At 46.5% G+C, this 23,246-nt stretch overlaps 1 protein-coding gene across 1 annotated transcript in view; it reads right to left on the minus strand.

Annotated features, from left to right (window-relative positions):
* The window catches only part of LOC149348986 (uncharacterized), a 100,195-nt gene that overhangs the window by 50,974 nt on the left and 25,975 nt on the right, over positions 1-23,246 (minus strand). Inside the window, exon 2 of the mRNA XM_089585961.1 lies at positions 16,005-16,334. Coding sequence (XP_089442087.1) covers positions 16,005-16,334 — 330 coding nt within the window. The remainder of the gene's footprint in view (positions 1-16,004; positions 16,335-23,246) is intronic.

Consider the following 23,246-nt stretch of genomic DNA (forward strand, 5'->3'; position numbering starts at 1 on the left):
CCCACGTCAGCTACGTGAATTTTGGGTGTCGGCGCTCGTCAGTGTTCTGTCAGCTAGTTTCTTCTCTAAAGACATCGTCTTATCATCCGTGCATTCCTGCCACGGAGTGTCTCTTCGGTCCACTGTCCCCATTCACTTTTTTTCGCAGGGACGGTTCGCACCATACCGACGGGTGACTGACGTCCTTTGTGAGGCTGTCTACTATTCTATTGTGCATCCCTCTTTGAAAGCCGCCATCTCAAACCGCTACGCCTGTTACAGTATTGTGTAGTAAAGCCAAAGAAGATGAGGGGCTATTTGAAAAGGGCTGGAATCCAACGTGAAAGTAGTGAGGTTATGATCATTATTTTTTTTCAAGAACTTAATGGAGAGATTTCACTTGCGGCTGCTTCTATTTTACCGTCTGCTTGCCATTTTTTCAAGCTTGCACTTTCGCATGGTTCAGTCAGTCCAGGGGTCGTTGGCCCCACACATTTCACACTTCACTCTTTTTAAACTTTATAAACTCTTTTGACATAGGTATGCGCATAACATTCTTGGCTTGTCTCTGCTGAGTTATTGTTTTGAAGAACGCCTTCAATTCACACCCCACATTCCATTCTGTCGATCCAGTCATGCAGACTTGCGGGCCGAGATAGTTAGGAAGGTGTAACTGATATTTGTTCTTTACTGTACTATTACTGTCATGTGCACTTCGTCGGTGTGAAGCCTGAATGTCTTCAATTCCTTCAGGTCACGGCATTTCCCCGCTCCTATAGTTTTTTTTTTACGTCAATCCGTCAAAGCGAAATTCGTGAACGCGTACCGTTTTAGACGTCGCCTATGACAGAACGCATCACGATCAGAGTCTGTAATTGCGTTGTTTGTCAAGATGACACATCTGTTCTCTCGTTCGCCTTTCATCTTCTCTTAGTGACGATTTGAGAATCGTTTCCTGCATTTTTTTTTTCCGTTTAGGGTTATTCCTCTGTCATTTTGCGCACGACAGTAGTGCACGAGAACAGTACAGCAGAAGCGGGAGTTGAAAAAGCCCACTTTTGCTGCACTATTGTCGTAGGAGGACGGAATTTGGCATGTAGAATATGACATATAATGGCCCAACTGACACAAGTAGTAATCATTTTGCTTTCACCCATAAACGATGCCAATAACGACAGACTTTCCAGGAATGCGTTATTGTGTTGCACCTGGTGATTCCGTAAGCTGTCACTATTTTCAGCAGCGGTAGTTCGCTGTTCGAGAGCGCTGTTCGAGAATGACACGGAATGACTCCCCGCCTGTCCATTCCTTCCCATTTTCGATTTCGCGAGCTGTCCAAACGAACTACGCTTTCGCGAGGAGTTCGCGCAGAGGTCGTGTCGTCACCTTCCCGTGAGCCACCGCGCTTTTAGGTCGAGGACGTTGATACAACCTCGTCGCGTGTTCACGAATCCCCTTTGAACGGCGTCCGCGGCCATCTCGAGCAGACGACATCGCTTTCGGCGAGAGAGCAGAAGCCCGAAAATCGCTCCCAATTGAGTTGATCGACCCGCAACCTTGATTCGTTGATTGATAACGGCAGCTGTGGCGAGCGAGCCTTTCTCGCCCTCCTCTCTCGATTCCTCCGCAATCTTTATGTCTTTCTTTTTCTAGTCCTTCTCTCTCTCTCTTTCTCTTCATCTCTGCTTCTTTTTATTTATCCCGTCCGTCCGCGTTTTCTGCCCGTTCGGTAGCAGACGATCTGGAGAGCGGTCACCGCCGAGCGCGCGAGCGATAGATAGCAGACGACGCTTACGCCGAAGACGCCGCTGCTCCTCACCTACATCCTAAAACCGGCCGACGACTCTGCGTTCCAGTTTCGCATTTTGAGCTTCGCTTTATTTAGCGGAGGAGGAGGAGGAAAAGGGAGAGGGGGAAAGCACGGCGTCGCTCCTCGGCGTTTTCGTTGCCGTCTGTCGAGATAGCTTTTGCGTGCGAAGCGTAGGAGTCGCGTAGTAGTTAGCTGCTGCCGCCGCGCACTCTTTCTTGGAGCGCACGCGCAGTTCGCCCGCAGTCTCGTTTGCCACCGTCTGCGAGAAGGTCAAGCGAGGAGGAATGCAGCCGAAAAAGAGACGAGATTGCGTTACATTGGCTCGAGTGGTAACTTTTGTTGGATTGTTAAGAAAGAGGGTACCGAGGAAATAAAAAATAAATAATAGAAAAAAATAGAACCACGATTTAAGCGCTATAGCTCTTCACAATTAAACTCAGTAAAAAGACTCTCTTCTGCACCTTTATTCTGTTTTTTTGTTGTTATTCTCATTACCTTCTGCCACTCTTTTCGTGTAGATGCGTGCATGTCTGGTATGTGCTATCAGGGACAAGCGTGTCCAGGTTGCGCTACAAGCGATCTCGACGCATAGGCACCATGTTTTACGGCAGTCACTGTTTCGTTACCCACTATATTTTAGCGCTCGACTCCAACTTGGACCTTATTGTGTGAGGCCTCCAGCCACCGGCGTAAGCCGTCTTACATACCAAACAATTCTGGACAAAAGCGTTATTGAATGGGAAAACCCTTTATGACAGCAATTTTTTTCATATAATGAAAGATTTCACTATAACAATCAATATATCCGTAGGTGACCCGACGGCAGTGTTGAATTTTTTTTTTCTATTATCGTTTTTGCTATCTTCAAAAGCATTCGCAAATGGTTTCTTGACTGTTCGATGCGATCGATGGAAACGATTTAAAAGAAAGATTTTGTTACATATCAGAAGAATGGACCATTTTCTTCAATATTTCCGTGAAAGTCTCTTACAATTTTCCAGTTTTCATAATTTTTGTCTGAAAATGTTGGACAAGGCGTCTCTGTGGAATTTTTTTGCTCGGCAATTCGCCCCTTGACTCACTTACATCATGCATTTAAATTTGCGCCGAGCAAATATTTTGCGCCTCGACATTCACATACGTGTTTTTTTTAGCGCAGTGGGAGGGCTAACGACGAAGATAAAGCGGAAACGTGCAAAGCTTTCACTAATGTTCAGAAGCTATATCTCCTGAGGCGCGCTACACTTTTTAGGAAAACTAAAAGAAAAAAAGCGCGCGTAATTTATTATGTGTCTCCAGATACGCCTGTAGTGCCTGAATTCCGCTCATGTACGACATTCTCAGAAAAAAATTCGAATATTGAAAAATTGTATTATATACGGTTACGGAAATACTGAAGGAAATGGTCCATTCTTCGAATGTGCTAGGCAACCTTTCTTTTAACGCGTTTCCGTCGGTCGCATCGAGCAGTTAAGACTGCCATAGACCACCAATGGGGAACGCTTTTGACGATAGCAGAATCGTTAATACCAAAAAAGAAATGCAAGACTGCCGTTCGGCGGTCTGCGGATATATTTAATGTTATACTGAAATTTTGCATTATATGAAAAAAAAAACTGCATTCATAAATTTTTTCTCGCTCAAAAATGCTTTTGTCCAGAATTGTTGGGTATGAATGCATGGGTCTTCGACATATTGTGCGATTAATATTTCAACTTCATTCGTTTCGCGCCGAAAAACCCAAGTCACCTGTTCTTTGACGCCAGAATACCTGACCAAATGCCGGACAGTTTTTGCTGCTAATGCACGATTTGATCTTTACTGCCTTAAAGTTTATTCCTATTTGTAAAAATGATTGTACTACTTATAGGGTACGTCTCAACTTTCTCGGATATCAGATAAAGCTTGCTTCATTCAGATCATCATAACTTCTAGTATAGCTAAGTCTAATGCAGGACAAAGGTCTCTCCCATATCTCTCCACTAACCCTGTCTTATAGCTGTAGCCCTCTTATCCCGGAAGACTTTCAATCTCATCAGGTCACGTGACACTGTAACGCCCTTTGTTACGTTTGCCCCGTCTTGGAATCATCTCTGTTGCCCTAAGAGATCATCAGCTATATTTTATCATCGCATTACACAACATGCCCATCCACATTTCTTCTTCACAGATAACCAACAGTCCTGGACAAAAGCGTTTTTCAAAAAAAAAAAAAAAAAGACTCTTTCTCAACGCAATTTTCTTCATATAATTTAGGGTTTCACTATAAAAATCAATATATTTGCAGATCTCCATTCGGCAAGCCTACATTTTTTTTTTTGCTATTAACGCTTTTGCAATCATCAAAAACGTTCTCCATTGGTTTTCTATAGCAGTCTTAACTGATCGATGCGAGTGATGGAGAAACATTAAAAGACAGATTTTTCTACGCGCCAAAAGAATGTACCATTACCTTCAGTATTTCCATAACAGTACCTTAAAATATTCTAATATTCGAAAACTTTTATCCAAGAATGCTGCGTATGTGATTCAGCTAGGATATCACTGAGATACAATGCGACAACTATCTAGGGTTCTAAATTCGAGCAATGGCGGTCAAAGAGAGGCACAACGCTTCTAAATAACCCGAAACAAACAATACTCGAATAATGTAACTAAACTAAGGGATTAATATAAGTAAAGAAGGGATAGAAGAGGATAAAAAAAATAGGTTTGGGAAGGAATGCGTTGTTGCCATAGCACGCAGTCTCTTGAGCAGTCAGCATAGTTTGAAAGACCCAGAAGTACACTCGCCGTCAAAAGTAAATGGAAGGCGACTTTGTCAAAAAAAATTTAATTTCTTTAAATTTGAAGCAAAATGGTCCATGTTTGTGGTGCACAGTGCAATCGGGACAATCACAATTAGTCTGCACATATGTATTCAAGGATGCACGAATTGGGGGGGGGGGGCAATGATTAAATTTTTTTCGTTAATATTGCCTTCCATTTACTTTTGACGGCACCTGTACATTGTTCGCGAGTCACACGGTTTTATTCCAGCAGTTCCGATAAATATTCCATTCTATGCAGCCAAGTTGGAAGCCATCTGTTTTCCTTACAGTTCTCCTTCCTACCAGTTCTTTTGCCCTATTTAGAGTCTGTCGTGTGGAGCTACTGCTTGTTTCCTGCTTGTTTCCTGCATCTGTTTTATCTTTTTTTTTTTATTGTGTCTCCAGGGAGAATTTCCACAAGAAGGGGAAATACCAGTTTGCGCGCATAAGTCGAATGGGGCTCGCTCAGTGTGCTGCCGATCACGGGGGCCCGCAAAACCAGTGGCGTCGCGTCCAGAAGTGCGGCCAAATCCGGAAAGTCTTTTGTTCCATCATGACCTCTGAGATCCCCCAACGCGGGTAATCTCGGAGGCCATGGTTCCATCTCTGATGGATGGCCGATTCTACTGGCTTCAGAAGGGAGAAGTCTAGCTCCAAACAGAAGACACGGGTAGCTGTATGCATCTCGGACTGCGGCTGCACGCTCCGTGTATTCAGTGCACGCTGCAAGAGTTCCATGGAGCTTCTAGAGAACCGTGTTTAGCTCAGCTTAGCTCAGTTTAGCACAGAGCGACTCGCGTTCGGCAACCGTGATCCGCTTATGCGAGGACCCTCAGCTTCATCTGCGTAATGGAAGATGCGCTCCCATAAGTGGCATCTCCCATAAGATGGCACTTATGGCACTTAGATGTATATACATAAGATATTAGACCGGCTAGCCTTCGCCTGCCCCTTTTTAAAGAAATTTCGTTACAGTATATGACTGTATATTGACAAAAAAAAAAATCAAACTGCGGCAGCCGATTGGACATAGGGGAAAATAGAATAGTGTCTGTCGGACGCAACTCAAGAACGAAGCGACTTTCCCCGTCAGAGGACCCCCCTTCCAGCCAATGGCGTCGGCCGATTTTCATGCTTGACAATGTAGGCAGTGGCAGAAGAAAGGTCTATCCATGGTCGGGGAAAGTCACCTCCCTGCATTGTCACGCTATCAGGCCCATAAGAATCGGCCGACGCCATTGGCTGGAGGGGGGGGGGGGGGGGGGGGGTCCTTGGATAGGGAAACGCCGTTTCGTTCTTGATTTGTATCCGACAGTCGCAGATATCAGAGCAGACGGTATAGTCCCCCGACCGTTGGCACGGAGCTGCAAAAGCCTCCAGCCTTTATTTCGAGTTTGAGTCGTACCCTACCCCTTTTCGCTACTCTGTGCTCGGTAGGGCCGTGTGTTCCAATACTCGAATATTAATTCAGGAACGCCCCTGTGGAATATCTTTATGCAATGCGATCCACATATCGAGAGGCCCCCCCGAGGCATGCAAATATTCGCCCTCGATTTCTCCGCTTTTTCTCCCATCGCTTCGGCGCCAGCGGCGACACACTTTCCTTTCCTGGGGCGACTCCCAGCGGGCGACACGGGTCGCAGAGCGAGACCCTGCGCCACCCTCTCTTCGCTCTTTCTTTCTTTCTTTCTTTCTTTCTTTCTTTCTTTCTTTCTTTCTTTCTTTCTTTCTTTCTTTCTTCCTTTCTTTCTTTCTTTCTTTCTTTCTTTCTTCCTTTCTTTCTTTCTTTCTTTCTTTTTTTCTTTCTCGCGTTCTGTTTGCTTGTTTGCTCATCGCTACCTCGTCAGCCGTCGCGTGTCGGCTTCGTTTACGGCCGATGAGTGATGTCACCGGGTACGGCGGCGGCGTCCCTCAAGGTGACGCCGTCCCAGACGTTTGTCTCGTCGTTTTCTCCGCCGCTTCTGTCGTGGCCTGAGGGGGAAGGTCAACGATCCGCTCTTGAGAACAAAGAGCTCGAAGAAACAGGCTAGACAAGCGGTGGTGGCTGTTCTCACAGCTCAACGAACGATTGAATGGGAGTCGTCCGTAGAGTTGTGGGAGACGATGCTGATGGTCGAAGTTGTTTTTTGTTTATCTTTATTTAAAGACTATTTTCCTAAGCATTTTTTCTTTGCATTAAGAGATGTACGATGTATATTTCTCAGGACTTTGGCGTCGTTGCTGTTGTGAGCATTCGAGAAGTCACGTGACGGCAATTAATTAGCTATCTCGCAACAAAACATGATCAGTTGGCTTGATGACGTCACAGAATGTTCGAATAGAGACAGCAGCGATGCCTATAGTGTAAGTTTTTCTGTTTCCCTGTATTTTAAAGCAATTTTCGGGTTTCTTTTCCATCAAGAGTTCTATGGGGTATATTTCTCGGGACTTTGGCGTCGTTGCCATTGTCAGTATTCGGAAAGTCACGTGACCGCGGTCTAGTTGATTTCGCACCAGAATATGATCACGCGGCTTGATGACGTCGCAGAATGTTCGATTACAGACAGCAGCGGCAACGACATCTTCTGTTGATGCGAGTGCGAGAGTTATCGGGTGCACCCCGGCTTTGACGTGCGGCAGTTTGCACATAGTAACGTGACACAGTCACGCGACCGCATGCGCAATAGTGACAAGGTGTGTGCCGTTGTTGTTTGAATATCTCCTTATATTTTATAATAATATTATGCTATATTTTCTGGCTGCGCGGTTGAAAAGTCCACCCAAAGTGATAACTACCGCGACTTTCCTTTCTCGACGACTCCCTCCTTTTCTAGACAGGAAAATCAGGGCGCGCGAGCAAGTAACCGGAGTGAGCAAAGTTAGTTTTTTTTTTTTTTTACCATCTCGCAAGGAGTGGGATGTTTAAGAGGAAAAAGGCCTTAAAGTGATGCCGATGACAAACTGAAGTTAACCCGTATCAGTGGACTATTTCCTTCTGATGGCAAATATACCAGATTCACTGAGAATTGAGGTTTTATAAGCTAGAAAAGGCGTTATAAGCTAGGTTTTATAAGCTATAAGCTATATATAAGCTATACAGTATAAGCTAGGTTTTATAAGCTATATAAGCTAGGTTTTATAAGGCTTTATAAGCTATAAGGTTTTATAAGCTAGGTTTTATAAGCTATAAGCTATATATAAGCTATACAGTATAAGCTAGGTTTTATAAGCTATATAAGCTAGGTTTTATAAAGCTTTATAAGCTATAAGGTTTTATAAGCTAGAAAAGGCGTTATAAGCTAGGTTTTATAAGCTATAAGCTATATATAAGCTATACAGTATAAGCTAGGTTTTATAAGCTATATAAGCTAGGTTTTATAAGGCTTTATAAGCTATAAGGTTTTATAAGCTAGAAAAGGCGTTATAAGCTAGGTTTTATAAGCTATAAGCTATATATAAGCTATACAGTATAAGCTAGGTTTTATAAGCTATATAAGCTAGGTTTTATAAGGCTTTATAAGCTATAAGGTTTTATAAGCTAGAAAAGGCGTTATAAGCTAGGTTTTATAAGCTATATAAGCTAGGTTTTATAATGCTTTATAAGCTATAAGGTTTTATAAGCTAGAAAATCGACACACAGGTGTCGCCACCACCTGGCCGATTTCGCAGGTAAAACTGCGGTGACATCAAGAGATTTTAAATTGCTGATTTCTGAGGCTAGGAAACACTTCCGTTCACTTGTAAACGCTGATCACGGAGTCATTTTCGGTCTTGGCGTCATAACTTTGAACACACTAAACACGAAAGGAGTAAAAAGGGAGAAAGCTATTCTCTACCTCACACTCTTTACGGGGCAGAGTATATGCTGCCCTGCGGTAGATTTACAGCACTAAAAATACGGATTACTTACGGTTGGCATCCGAAATTAACTCCCCCCTTCAAAACATGCGAAGTTCAGGCAGTTACGAAGATTTCAACCGAAGTTTGAGCCTGCTCTATTTTCCAACCACAAGAACTCCGATGCCGCGTTTAAAATCCTCGTCCCATTGATAAGTGCACGAAGTTACTGCACTTTGCAGTAGGAACATGCCTCCGTTGCCAAGAGTAAGCATTCAATATATTCAGTGATCGAAACCCTGCCCCTAAAAGCAAATGAGCTTACTTCCGTTTTACTCCCATATAGCAATATTCATGTTTCAGTATAAAGTGGCGGGTAAAAGATGTCCCAGCTTTAAATTCAACTTTTTGCTGCTTGAACATATTTATCGACATAGGCAGAAAAAGACATAGGTTATATTTTTACTAAGAACAAGAACTGGATGTAGATATCCTCAACGTCATCTTAAAACGGCTTGATGGAGTCCGGACTTCGTTCGCGCGGAAATAAAAATGACTCACTTAAAAGACGCATTGCCTTGAAATTAAAGCAGGAATACAGCTAATACGAAAATACATTCGTGTGGTACACAAATACGGCGGATTTCAAAATCAAATCAAAATGGCCAGCATGCAGGCTATTTTTTGTTTTAGATAAACACTCATATGATAAAACTCTACTTCTTGTTGGGGCATGAGTGAATTCAGAACATTTAGCAGAGGGCAGCTGGTCACCCGAGAACCATAATTCGTAAGTGTAAACACCTTCCGGCCGGTAGTCTTTCAGTCGGACACTACTTTGGTTGCTTCATGGTGCTATACCTGCAAAATCACGTAGACATTGGTCGTTCTTTTTGAGACATGACCCCTAGTAAGGTCTTTGCAGGGGTACATTTGCATGCGCGTGCATTCATTTACGCCGTCCTATTTGAGCGAAGTATGCATAGATGGCAGTTACTTCGCACGGTGAGGCAAAAAGCCGACGTGTTTATTTTTAATTTCTCGTTTCACACCAGTGCATAATTCCGGCTTGTATGGAGTTCACCGCCATGGGGGGCTCCGGAATAATTTTGGACGACACACGGGTTGTCCTTTGGAGCGCACCGAAACCTCAGCGCATACAAGGGCGTTTCCGAATTTCGCCTCCATTAAAATGCGTGCCACCGTGGCCTGGAATCGAATCCGTTAAGCGGCACTTAGCTGCAGAAAGACGCAGCAACTGCCGGGCCCGCCACCGTAGACCAAAGCGGTTTTCCTCAATTCCGAATCCGCTACAAGTGGCCCGACTTTCGGTTGTAAGGTCAACGACTGGCCCCCACATCGCCCGCGGCGTCGTATTCGGAATCAGCGCGGCACGCAAGGGGGGGAGCCCTGGGAACTCATCTCGAAGCGATGGGAAAATGACGGGACGTATGGCTGTATACTCCTTGTGGTCGCTGCCGATCGGGAGTCCCCACTTTAGGTGTACGAGTCATACGCTTCGCTTGAGAGACTCGCCTGTTGGAGGTCGTGATGTCCGGAGTTCTTGCCGGGTCACCATAGAAGAAGAGAGTCTGTGTGCCTGACTTACAGATGTACAGGCGATATAAGCTGGGTACTCCTGCTACTGAAAAGTATTCCCACCAATTTCCCATAGAAGCCCATGTATTCTATAGGGGCTGTCCTATTTTTCTTCGTCGTGCATTGCATTTTCCTCTCATTCAAAGTTCACCTGGACAGTCGTATTTTCCTTCTGCATGTGTTCCCTCAACAGTGCAGTCCTACATGATGGGTGGATGGATGTTAGGACAGTCCTCTTTGAAGCAAGGTGGTGGCAGGTGCAACCATGCTCGGTCATCATCATCATCACCAGCCTGACTACGCCCAGTGCAGGGCAAAGGCCTCTGCCATGTGTCTCCAATTAACCTTTGTCCTTTGCCAGTTGCGGCCACCGTATCCCGCCACTTCTTAATCTCATCCGCACGCCTAACCATGCTCGGTATTTCTCTTTATTTGTATTTCGTTAACCAATCTGTAAACTTAAAGGTATTACTTACAAGTTCGCCTTTTTTCTTTGAATCGAAGTCTATTCACTTTTACGTTTGACCAATTTTTAATCCTGAACTTGTATCCTTACACCAGCTTCCTGCTTTTGAGCCAGCAATCTTCCAATCGCTTTTTACTGACATCTCATGAAGATTAATTTACTTAACATTCGTTAACTGTAAACCCTAAGGCCACACGGAGAGTGACTGGGCATATATCGACATCTGGATGGATATTGCCCTCATCATCATCAGCATGACTACTTCCACTGACGGACAAATGCCTCTCCCATGTCTCTCCAATTAACCCTGTCCTGTGCCAGCTGCGGCCACCGTATCCCCGCAAACTTCTCAATCTCATCCGCCCACTTATAGCTTTCTGCCGCCCCCTGCTACGCTTGCCTTCTGCTGGAATCCACTCCGTTACCCTTAAGGACCAGCGGTTATCTTGCCTTCACATTACATGCCCTCTGCCCAAGCCCATTTCTACCTCTTGATTTCCACTACGATATCATCAACCAGCGTTTGTTCTCTGGCCCACTCTGCTCACTTCATGTCTCCTTGCATAGCTCGTTGCGTTTTCCCTCAGCTTTTGTTGAACCCTTTTAGTTAGCCACTACTTTTCTGCCCCATAGGTGAGTACCGATTATGTAGCTGCTATTATATACTTTCTTCTCGAGGGATACAGGTAAGCTGCCATTCATCGCCTGGGAGAACATGCAAAATACACCACATCCCATTCTTATTCTCCTATTAGTTCATTCTTGTGGTTAGGATCTGAGGTCACTTTATTGTAAAACCTACCGTGGGATGCTCTCATATGCGCAAACTAACTTTTTCCATTTTCAATTTTATTGTAAAATTGACCATGGGATTCGCTGTTGTACGCAAACTGACTACTTCCTTTAATTGTGGAGCTAAGTGTACGTAAACAGTTACAGCTCTCGCGCACTTCCGAGGCATAAACAACGGCCTCCAATGGACCTGGAGTATGTGATGCAAGCTTTTCTTTGTCAGCTCTGAAGTCTACTTCGCTTCGGCAGTGCTGACGTCATCATATGCCCTCGGGAAATGACTACGTATGGCTCCAGCAGGCTTCAGGAATGTTCTTTCATCGCTGTGTTACAGCGAAGCGGAGGGCTTTTTTTTTTCACCTTCAGCGTCAGGTTGTTCCTCAACCACGCTGTTAAAGAAACGCAAAATGTGAAGAAGTGCAACTTCCTTCACAATAAAACACTCGCGAGAAATTCGCATTGTCTACTGCATAATCTTCATTCGGTGAACGAAACATGAACTGAAAGCCTGCCTGACATCATTGCACATGGTGTAGTGGTTAATTGGAGCCTTTGAATTTTCCACCGTGTACTAGAAGAAACGATTTTCATAGCCAGGGTACAATCGTCATCGCAATGCATATTAGCGGAAGGCACGGCTTCGCCTGGGGCCAGCGCGTAAACTCCCAATAATTCATACCAAAGCTTGAGTAGTCTGGCTGTTTGGCCCGGTTGGTACATGATTTCACGAACAAGGAACGCCACAGGGAAAAAAAAGAAAAACAGGACACCGGGAAAGACATACGCGATCTCGCACTGTCCACCGTTATGTTTTTTTCGCGCTATTTCTTTTCGCGAAGCCATAACAAGCACTGTACTGATGCCAACAAGAGAGAGCACACTGCGAATACATGGGTATAGGGGGGGGAGGGAGGGGGGGGTTCGTGATGCCACTGGCGCCATTTTGTTCTCCAGCGCATAGGCTGAGCACTGCAGGTCGGAGCAGGAAGCGATAATCCTTTTAAACACGTTGGCGGCCTTTCACAGTGCTACATAAAGAACAAAATGCTGACCCCTGTGACGTCAGTGAGTATTCCCTACGTTCTTTAGCTCAATGAAAGGCAGGAATGATAGGTATACTCATTTACGGTCTACCATGCCGTGAGCACAGTAGAGAAGCAATGAACACAAAGTAAAGAAGCAAGCAGAGAAAGGCTACAGCTCACACCTGAAAGGGTTATTATGTGATAATCCTGAGAATTATAGGATATCGTAGCTCGTGTCTCGGCCTGTCCGACACAGTGACTATGTGGCATTTTCCGCCTAAGAACAATCGCTACAACAACGGCGTATCTACGTAAAGACTATAATCAGTGTCTAAGGCTGATCAACATGAAAATTCTTCCATCGCGCGACTTTCTTCTCTAGTGGCAGAAGGGTACTGGGATGCAGGGTTGCAGAGAATGGTCGGGTATCCACTGGAGCAGTCCGCACAGTCGGTCGGCGATGGTTGAAGTGTACATAGATTCTGTAGAGGTACTCGGTGCATTCCGTGCACTCGTCCTCAATTGGCGCGCCCGGGAGCGTCCGCTACCTTAAATCGAGTACGCAGATACGTTCGCAAAGGCGGCCCCCAGCCAGAGGCGACACAGCAAGGCCGCACCCCAAAGAGAAGTGCAGGCGTAAATTCTTCTATAGGAAAGTATGACTCTTAGCCTAAAAAGCTGCAAAATGAGACTAATTCCATTAGCCCTCACAACGAACGTTTAGTTCATGGTGAAACTAACAGTGGGCCGGTGTACCTTTTCAGTTAGTCCCACGGTGGAGTAATAGTTGCCCTTTGAGGGACAGATGCTGTGACTGCGCAGTTAGTCCCCTCCCCACTGGACTAACCACTGAAGCACTCTTAATCCTTTCTGACCGAGACGGGCGATACAAATATAGGATCACCGATGACGCCAGTAGTCTCCTCCCCACTGGACTAACCACTGAAGCACTCTTAATCCTTTCTGACCGAGACGGGCGATACAAATATAGGATCACCGATGACGCCAGTAGTCTCCTCCCCACTGGACTAACCACTGAAGCACTCTTAATCCTTTCTGACCGAGACGGGCGATACAAATATAGGATCACCGATGACGCCAGTAGTCTCCTCCCCACTGGACTAACCACTGAAGCACTCTTAATCCTTTCTGACCGAGACGGGCGATACAAATATAGGATCACCGATGACGCCAGTAGTCTCCTCCCCACTGGACTAACCACTGAAGCACTCTTAATCCTTTCTGACCGAGACGGGCGATACAAATATAGGATCACCGATGACGCCAGTAGTCTCCTCCCCACTGGACTAACCACTGAAGCACTCTTAATCCTTTCTGACCGAGACGGGCGATACAAATATAGGATCACCGATGACGCCAGTAGTCTCCTCCCCACTGGACTAACCACTGAAGCACTCTTAATCCTTTCTGACCAAGACGGGCGATACAAATATAGGATCACCGATGACGCCAGTAGTCTCCTCCCCACTGGACTAACCACTGAAGCACTCTTAATCCTTTCTGACCGAGACGGGCGATACAAATATAGGATCACCGATGACGCCAGTAGTCTCCTCCCCACTGGACTAACCACTGAAGCACTCTTAATCCTTTCTGACCGAGACGGGCGATACAAATATAGGATCACCGATGACGCCAGTAGTCTCCTCCCCACTGGACTAACCACTGAAGCACTCTTAATCCTTTCTGACCGAGACGGGCGATACAAATATAGGATCACCGATGACGCCAGTAGTCTCCTCCCCACTGGACTAACCACTGAGGCACTCTTAATCCTTTCTGACCGAGACGGGTGATACAAATATAGGATCACCGATGACGCCAGTAGTCTCCTCCCCACTGGACTAACCACTGAAGCACTCTTAATCCTTTCTGACCGAGACGGGCGATACAAATATAGGATCACCGATGACGCCAGTAGTCTCCTCCCCACTGGACTAACCACTGAAGCACTCTTAATCCTTTCTGACCGAGACGGGCGATACAAATATAGGATCACCGATGACGCCAGTAGTCTCCTCCCCACTGGACTAACCACTGAAGCACTCTTAATCCTTTCTGACCGAGACGGGCGATACAAATATAGGATCACCGATGACGCCAGTAGTCTCCTCCCCACTGGACTAACCACTGAAGCACTCTTAATCCTTTCTGACCGAGACGGGCGATACAAATATAGGATCACCGATGACGCCAGTAGTCTCCTCCCCACTGGACTAACCACTGAAGCACTCTTAATCCTTTCTGACCGAGACGGGCGATACAAATATAGGATCACCGATGACGCCAGTAGTCTCCTCCCCACTGGACTAACCACTGAAGCACTCTTAATCCTTTCTGACCGAGACGGGCGATACAAATATAGGATCACCGATGACGCCAGTAGTCTCCTCCCCACTGGACTAACCACTGAAGCACTCTTAATCCTTTCTGACCGAGACGGGCGATACAAATATAGGATCACCGATGACGCCAGTAGTCTCCTCCCCACTGGACTAACCACTGAAGCACTCTTAATCCTTTCTGACCGAGACGGGCGATACAAATATAGGATCACTGATGACACCAGTAGTCTCCTCCCCACTGGACTAACCACTGAAGCACTCTTAATCCTTTCTGACCGAGACGGGCGATACAAATACAGGATCACCGATGACGCCAGTAGTCTCCTCCCCACTGGACTAACCACTGAGGCACTCTTAATCCTTTCTGACCGAGACGGGCGATACAAATATAGGATCACCGATGACGCCAGTAGTCTCCTCCCCACTGGACTAACCACTGAAGCACTCTTAATCCTTTCTGACCGAGACGGGCGATACAAATATAGGATCACCGATGACGCCAGTAGTCTCCTCCCCACTGGACTAACCACTGAAGCACTCTTAATCCTTTCTGACCGAGACGGGCGATACAAATATAGGATCACCGATGACGCCAGTAGTCTCCTCCCCACTGGACTAACCACTGAAGCACTCTTAATCCTTTCTGACCGAGACGGGCGATACAAATATAGGATCACCGATGACGCCAGTAGTCTCCTCCCCACTGGACTAACCACTGAAGCACTCTTAATCCTTTCTGACCGAGACGGGCGATACAAATATAGGATCACCGATGACGCCAGTAGTCTCCTCCCCACTGGACTAACCACTGAGGCACTCTTAATCCTTTCTGACCGAGACGGGCGATACAAATATAGGATCACCGATTGACACCGGTAGTCCCCTCCCCACTGGACTAACCACTGAAGCACTCTTAATCCTTTTTGACCGAGACGGGCGATACAAATATAGGATCACCGATGACGCCAGTAGTCCCCTCCCCACTGGACTAATCACTGAAGCACTCTTAGTCCATTCCGGCCTAGGTGGGTAATGCATATATACGCTCCCCGATGACGCCGGCAGCCCCCTCCCCACTGGACTAACCACTGAAGCACTCTTAGTCCTTTCTGGCCAAGATGGGCGATACAAATATAGGCCTGCTGATGACGCCGGTAGGCCCCTCCGCACTGGACTAACTAACCACTGGAGCGCTCTTAGTCCTTTCTGGCCGATATAGGTGATGCATATATAGGCCCACCGATGACGGCGGTAGTCCCGTCCCCACTGGACTAACTAACCACTGACGCACTAGCTCTTAGTCCCTTCTGGCCGAGATGGGTGATGCATATACCGACTCACCGATGACGCCGGCGAGTGCGGGCAGTATAAGTCCCAGGGAGATGAGGCACTTCATCCTCCGCCTTCGCGCCCGAGCGCAAGCCGCGGTGCTTCCGGCTCCGGCGGAGCCCTTGACCAGGGGCGCCTGAGGTCGGTAGGCGGCGCTGTGCACGCTGCTCGAGCCGGAGCCCCCGCTAGAGGAGCAGCTCGCCTGCTGCGGGTGGTGCGACAGGTGCGCCGGGTGTGCGTGGTGTGCCGGCGCCAGGTGGTGGGGCGCCAGGTGCTGGTGGTGGTGTAGGTGGTGAGACGGGTGCCGGCTGGGCTGCGGTCGCCCGCCCAGGAACGCCCGGTCTGCGAACAGGGAAGGGGGTGAAAGGAGGACGCAGTGGTCATTCAAAAGTCTTCAAGCAAGGCATCTAGAGCTAGTTGCTACGTCCTTCCTGCAGTGCTTAAGAAAACTTACTCCCAATGGGTTTTCTGGCGTCTTAGTGGCATTACTATTAGTAGTAGTAGTGGGTGGGGCAGGAGGAGATATAATGCCGTCAGAACAGGCTCAATGACGTCACTATTCAGGGGTCACATGATATTCACCTGACCATTGAGTATTGAGCATTGTCGTTCTGTTCTAGTGGTCACTGAAAATGAGCCAATGTTAATAATAAACAAACGGCACCCAATCATTTCTCCAAAATTCTCTAACCATGCGTAAGATGTAAATTTATATTCGTCCCAAGCGTGAAGCATGAATTAGGAGCTTGTTCATGCCTCGCATGGTCTGCTTATGAAATATCCCTGAGAATGGTTGAGGAAACAAAAAATAAGGAAAAATGAAATCAGCGCGCCATCTATGTTTTTTTTTCTTGGGGGGGGGGGGAGCCAGGCCTGTGGTCTTTGGTTTCCGGAGGCAGCCGCCACATTGTTGGAAGAGGGCTGAGAGTTACTACTGCTGTTATTCTTTCGCCGGCCAGAGGGACGGAAATCACGAAATATTTTTCACTCACTGGCTTCCCTGCTCTTGCGTTCAAATGACTGAAACTTCCCTGTCTACATGGGACCATCCAGACCCTCAAAGAAAGTAGCAGAGACTTAATGCAAGGATTTGCGAGGCAATAATTTACTTTTATCGCGGGTACACGTGACGAGATTACGTGATCACCTGACCACGCCTTGGTTATGCTTCAACATTCGATATTTAAAGTCAGAATGTCTGTATGGAACGCTGTCACGCAGGACCAGGAGATATTTCTGACTCACACGTATCGATGTCCTTCAAAATGGCATGTAAGACTCAATACACACGTCCGTAATAACCTTAGTTGAGGCGTACCAGTCACTGCTGGTGCCACAGCAAAGTTTTCCCATTCAGTCACGGGGTACCTATAAGCGCGGAGTCGCACTGATCCACTGCGGCAGCTCTCATGTCTTCAGCGACCACTGAACGTTGGTCATTGCACTGACTGCGGAAGACATCTGCTGGCGCCAATAAATACCAGAAAGAGTTTTTTCTTTTTTTTTTGCCAAATAACTAAACACATAAAAAGGTCAAAGGAAGCGAAACGCTCTAAGCTAAGCTCGAAGAAAAATACCAAGAAGAGGGGTCGAATGGAACCAAAACCTCCCGTTTTTGCGTTATACACCCTCCTGATCGAATACCAGCTGCCATATTTTCTTTTTATTCTATTTTATTTTATTTTACCCGAGCCAAGAGGATCAAGGAGGAAAAGAAACTGCTCGCGAGGCCCTCGTTTTGCATCTCTTTCACCCCGCTGCTCACGGGTGAACCTTTGGTGGGGGGGGGGGGGCACAGTTCGGCAGTTTAACCGAGCAAACGAGGAACTCTTGCGCCAGGAATAAAAGCCGCCGAGCAGGGTAAAGAGTTGGCGTTAGAGAGAGAGAGAAAGAAGGTGGAGAGAGATGCTCGCGATGCCTGCGCGACCACCAAAGCTGCCGCGAACGCCGCCACCCTAGCGTGACTCCTTCGCCTTCGCGCACGACAGGACGCGCATGCGCGAGCAAAACGCACCCGCACGCGTCTGCGCCGCTCACAAAACACTCTTTTCTTTCTCCTTCGCTCCTTCTCCTATTCTCTCACTCCTGGTCCGCGTCTGCGGACCTAGCGACAGCAGCAGACCACGATGTGCACGTAAACGACCAATCTCCCATCATCCGCCTCCTCCAGAGCAAAGCTTGGGGAGGAGAAGGAAAAGGAAAGACGCAGTTTGCATCTCCCTCTCCCAATCACCCTCTCCTACTCCGTCTCAGCCCTATCCATCTTATCCGCGTGGCGTCAAGAGGCTTAGCGCGTGCGAGCGTTATCGCGTGCCACGTACGCACGAGCATGCGTATATAGGGACGTGTATACGAAAACGCTGGATGAATGCTGCGAGGCGAGGATGGAAGAAAGCGAGCACCACTTTCCTCCAGTTTTGCACGCGAAGAGGAGCAACGCAGCGAGTCGCTTTCGCCCAGTACAAATACACACGCGGATAGACCGAAAATCGAGGCGCTTAGGAGAACATGCAGGTGTGTGCTGTCACCGCAGTACAATTTGATTCAATTTCGAGTCAATTTAATTTGTTTTACCAGAAGTTGGAAGGATATCTGGGCTCAAAGCTGTAAATCAAAGCTTGACATGGCTCAGAAAGCCTAAACACATATGCGGATAGACCGAAAATCGAGGCGCTGAGGAGAGCATGCAGGTGTGTACCGAGACCACAGTATAATTCAAATTCAATTAAATTTCAATTTGTTTTACTACTAGTTTGGAAGGATATTTGGGCTCAGAACTTTAAATCACAGCTTGGCATGGCCCAGAAAACATTTACAAGACAGTGCCGACAGAGTTACTAACAATGGAAAGATGGAGAATAGCACACACTGTGCAATAATAACTTCGCGCAGTTTTCGAAAACAATAACCAGCTTAGTTTTCAATACTGCCAGAAAGAATACAAGAGTACATTATACATACTTAATTGGATAAAACTATTTATTTAAATTTATCACGACTGAACCCAAGATAACGTAAAGGTAAGAGAAATAACGGATCAGTGAAGCACACATATATCAAAACACGACTATTCATAGGTTGTAAAAGTAATCTTGAAGCTGTTCAAATGAAATTAGCTCGACATATTGATGTTGATGGAGTACCGACCACGTGTGTAGACAGGGAGCAACTTAATCGGCTCGGTATTTTTTGCCGTAATGACTGCTCAGCTCAGCACACGGATCGCTGTTCTTCTATGCGTGAGCGAAATGTTCTCTCGATATGAAGCTAACCGTGGTGCTGTGGCGATTCAAAGGACTACGAGGTCAGACGGAATTGCAAGGGGCAGCGTTGTAAGGATCGGCTACGCGTAATAACACGCCTGACAGTTTCCTGGTTGACACTGTCTGAGGTCTTCATTTTGCCGTTTCGTTCAGGACCAGAGTGTGCAAGCAACAGGAAGGGAGGTCGCAAAGCGGAACACGTGATTAGAGTCATGTATTCAGCAAAAATGCACTAGTAGTGCGTATACAGTGAAAGTTTAACGCCGAAGTGTCTTTAAGCGGGAGAATAGGCATCCGCTGAAATATGCAAAGTTTAGAATAGAGTTCCTGTAAGCAAAGAAAGGCGCCACCTGTAGTTCAATCCCTAAGCGGAGCATCAAATCTTAATGAAGCCCAGACGGACCCGCCGTGGAGGCTCAGTGGTTACGGCGCTCGGCTGCTGACCCGAAAGACACGGGTTTGGTTCCGTACGCGGCGGTAGAATTTCGATGGAGGCGAAATTCTAGAGACCCGTGTACTGTGCGATATCAGTGCACGATAAAGAACCCCAAGTAGTCAAAATTTCCGGAGCCCTTCACTCCGGCGCCCCTCATAGCCTGAGTCGCTTTGGGACGTTAAACCCCAATAAACCAAACAGCCCAGAAGAACACCAGCGAGACCACGCTAAAAGTTAGACATGCATGCCCCTGTTAGAAGTCTATAGAACTCAACATTAACGAAAAGAACATTATTTCGTCGCATTCTGTCGTTGCTATCATAGAACAACTCATCATTAAACCTCAAATGATGCCGCCTGGTCGCAAAAATACATATAAATTTCGTCGCCTCAGTAGCATCCCATAAACTTTTGGCGGTGGTTGTACTGTGGCATTTACCGGCGGAATATTGTTCGGATCATTAGGCGAAACTCTTCCTATCCAAAATCAAGAGCAGCTTTCTAGTGAGAACCGCTTGTTGCTGTTATCTTGCTATATTACCGCTACTGTATACAGGATCGTCAATGAGGTGACAAAAGTTAAGGTAAAAAAACAGAAGGGAATACATGGCCTTACACCATATGGGCCCTAACAACAGTATCAACCTTTTTCCGAGGGTTTCTCAGCGCAGGGATTTTCGATGTTTCTCATTTTCTTACTCACAGCACAGGTTTAATTTTTTTAGAGGCATCCTGTACAATGCATGGGCGGAGCTTCCGTTCCTACTCGTTTGGTGCTTTTATTGCTTTTTAGCAAGCTGTGCTCTCCGTCTCTAGCAAGATCAGCCTGAATGCTATGGTCTGTCCTGTTCTAGGTCGAAGCGGCTGACTTCCTGCCTTCTTCACGGTTGGTAGACTCCTCCAGAACACGTCCTCCCCACCGTAATCTGTGCAACACCGCTTACCCCGTCTTTTGATCCCCTTCTTAGAAGTCCTTTTCACCACTGCAGTATTGCCTAAAGAATATAAACGGCTAATGAACCTTTCTCAGCTTACGAATGTCAGCAACAAGAGCCGAACGACCTACCATTTCGATAAACAGATATCAACAGACAAGTTGATGCACAGAAAAGGGCGCCACGGCCGCTCCCCCAGATACTAAACGAAAAAAACGAAAACTGCCTTGAAGTGTAGATATCAAGAGACGGCTCTACATAACGAGTAGCCGTTTGGGCTAGTCGGTGAAACGTAGTTGAGGGGTATACAGAGGAAAAAATTGCGAGGACACTTTGGCAACTAAAGTGTTGAGAGTCGAAAGCCGAGGACACTATGCCATGACTACTTCCGGCGGATGTGACGTCACACCATTCCCGTGGCTATATCGATACCCAAATTATAGATCTTTCGGGGATCTTGTGTTAATTGCGCTTAATTACACCTTTTTCCATCTAATTTGACACAAATCGGACGTTTTTCCGACCATTCTGTGACAATTGTCACTGCCGTGACGACTTCCGGTGGATGTGACGTCACATCTATCCCGTGGTTATATCGACGCCCGCGCTATTTCGACGCAATTTGGTCATTTTTGACTGTAAATAATTAACTAATTATTCTACAGTCTTCAAACGTGGCTTCTAGGCTCATTTTTTCCTCCTCTGTCTGCAGCCACCATTCGTTTTCTCTTATATATTTTAGTTCCCGAGTTAACACGCTGCCAAAGGTGTGACACCCTCTGCTAACGGACGACAGTATGAGCCATTAAAGGCTTTCGCCTTAATAATGAAAAAGGACACGGTACACGTGCTTTTTCGTGCAACTGCATCCTTGCGAGACGCAAGTAAGCTTGGCAACCAAAAAATGATTGAAAGGTGGGCCTGACCGAAAGCACCCGACCAGTTCAAGTCTCCGTTTGATCTTCGCAAACGAGGTCCTGGGAATGCTTAGCTGGTTGCAGTGTGCGAACCTGGTACAGAGTAAGCGAAAAATACTCCAGGGCTTCAAAATACCAGCTAAAGCCCCTAAACTTGCTTCAATTCTAATCGCTATTTCATTCCATGCAAGTCTTAGCACAACTCTGTTCTCAATTATCCGCTTTCAGATTTTCGGCTCAATCCACGTAATTACGCAATCAAGACAGCAAGAACCGGTGAGAATCTTATGGTGTGACGCAGCAGTTACGTGTGGCATGCCCAGCAATTCCGCACAAAACCTTTTTTGAGAGGGAAAGCGTTGAAGAACGCAATTTTTTCATATAATGTAAGATTTCACTATAACAATCAATGTATCCGCAAATCGCCCCACAGCAGTGTTCAATTTTTTTTTCTATTTTCGTTTTGCTAGCGCAAAACCGTTCCCCTTTAGTTCTCTATGGCAATCTTAACTGTTCGATTCGATAGATGAAAACATTTTAAAATAAAGATTTTGCTACACATTACGAGAGCGGACAATAACCTTTCATATTTCCGTAGCAGTATCTCACATTTTTCCAATTTTCTTTATCCGGGAATGTTGGATGTGTGTTCGTCAATTTGGCAAGCTAAAACTGAAAGGGCAAAAATTATCAGCGCATATATTAGTCTACCCCGCTGGAAGACACAATGCAAAATAAGATGAAGTAAAAATAACAGCGAGCAATTAATTATGTCATTAGTAACATGTGAAGAAAAACGTTCCGCGGCGGTGGTTCTTTGGTTATGGCACTCGGTTGTTGACCCGAAAGACGCGGGTTCGATCCCGGCCGCGGCGGTCGAATTTCAATGGAGGCGAAATTCTAGAGGCCCGTGTACTGTGCGAGGTCAGTGCACGTTAAAGAACCCCAGGTTGTCAAAATTTCCGAAGCCCTTCACTTAGGCGTCCCTCATAGCCTTAATCGCTTTGGGTCGTTAAACCCCCATAAACCAAACCCAATAAATCTTTGAATGTTTTTGATTGTACACCTTACAACTTAATATACTTTCTGAATTCTCTATTTGTTCATTTTTGGTTTCCCAGGCACTTCACTCCTTGATTGTATTTGTTAACCCCCACCTCCAATGTAATGCCAAAAATGGTCGTAAATCAATGACAACTGAAGACGTGTACAACTTCGAAGCCGCACTCTTTCGAATACTAAGCGTCTATAAGGTTCTGTTCGCTCGACGCCAAACAGCCACGACAGCTGAGAAAACTCCAGCCTTTCTTCCTGACACAGGTCGTGCCACTTAAAGTTCTCACGGAGGACGGCCGTGAGCTCTCCTGCCGACTGCAGCTCGGTCGGCTGTGGAACATGTCTGCGGCGGGGTGACCTCAATGACGGCCAAGGTCGGTAATTCTTGCGAGCGCTGCCCAGGAGAGAAGAGGCGGCCAGACACGACAGAACGAGATGTTGAAAGGAGAGAAATGAATAGAAACTGCTAATCGCTGTGGGCCACCACCTGAAGAGGGCGGTATACTTGTCGTCAAGACCAGAAGCCCGGGCGGCCAGGAATGGAAATGGTCATTAAAGAACGTCCAGAAAAAAGCTAACAGGGAAGGATGTACACATCTGTGCGGCTATATTTACCTTGTACTCTTTTTTTGTTCTTACCCGGCTTC

The sequence above is a fragment of the Amblyomma mixtum genome, chromosome 4, assembly GCF_055824585.1.
Source record: "Amblyomma mixtum isolate Tamu chromosome 4, ASM5582458v1, whole genome shotgun sequence".
In the NCBI taxonomy this organism is placed as follows: domain Eukaryota; kingdom Metazoa; phylum Arthropoda; class Arachnida; order Ixodida; family Ixodidae; genus Amblyomma; species Amblyomma mixtum.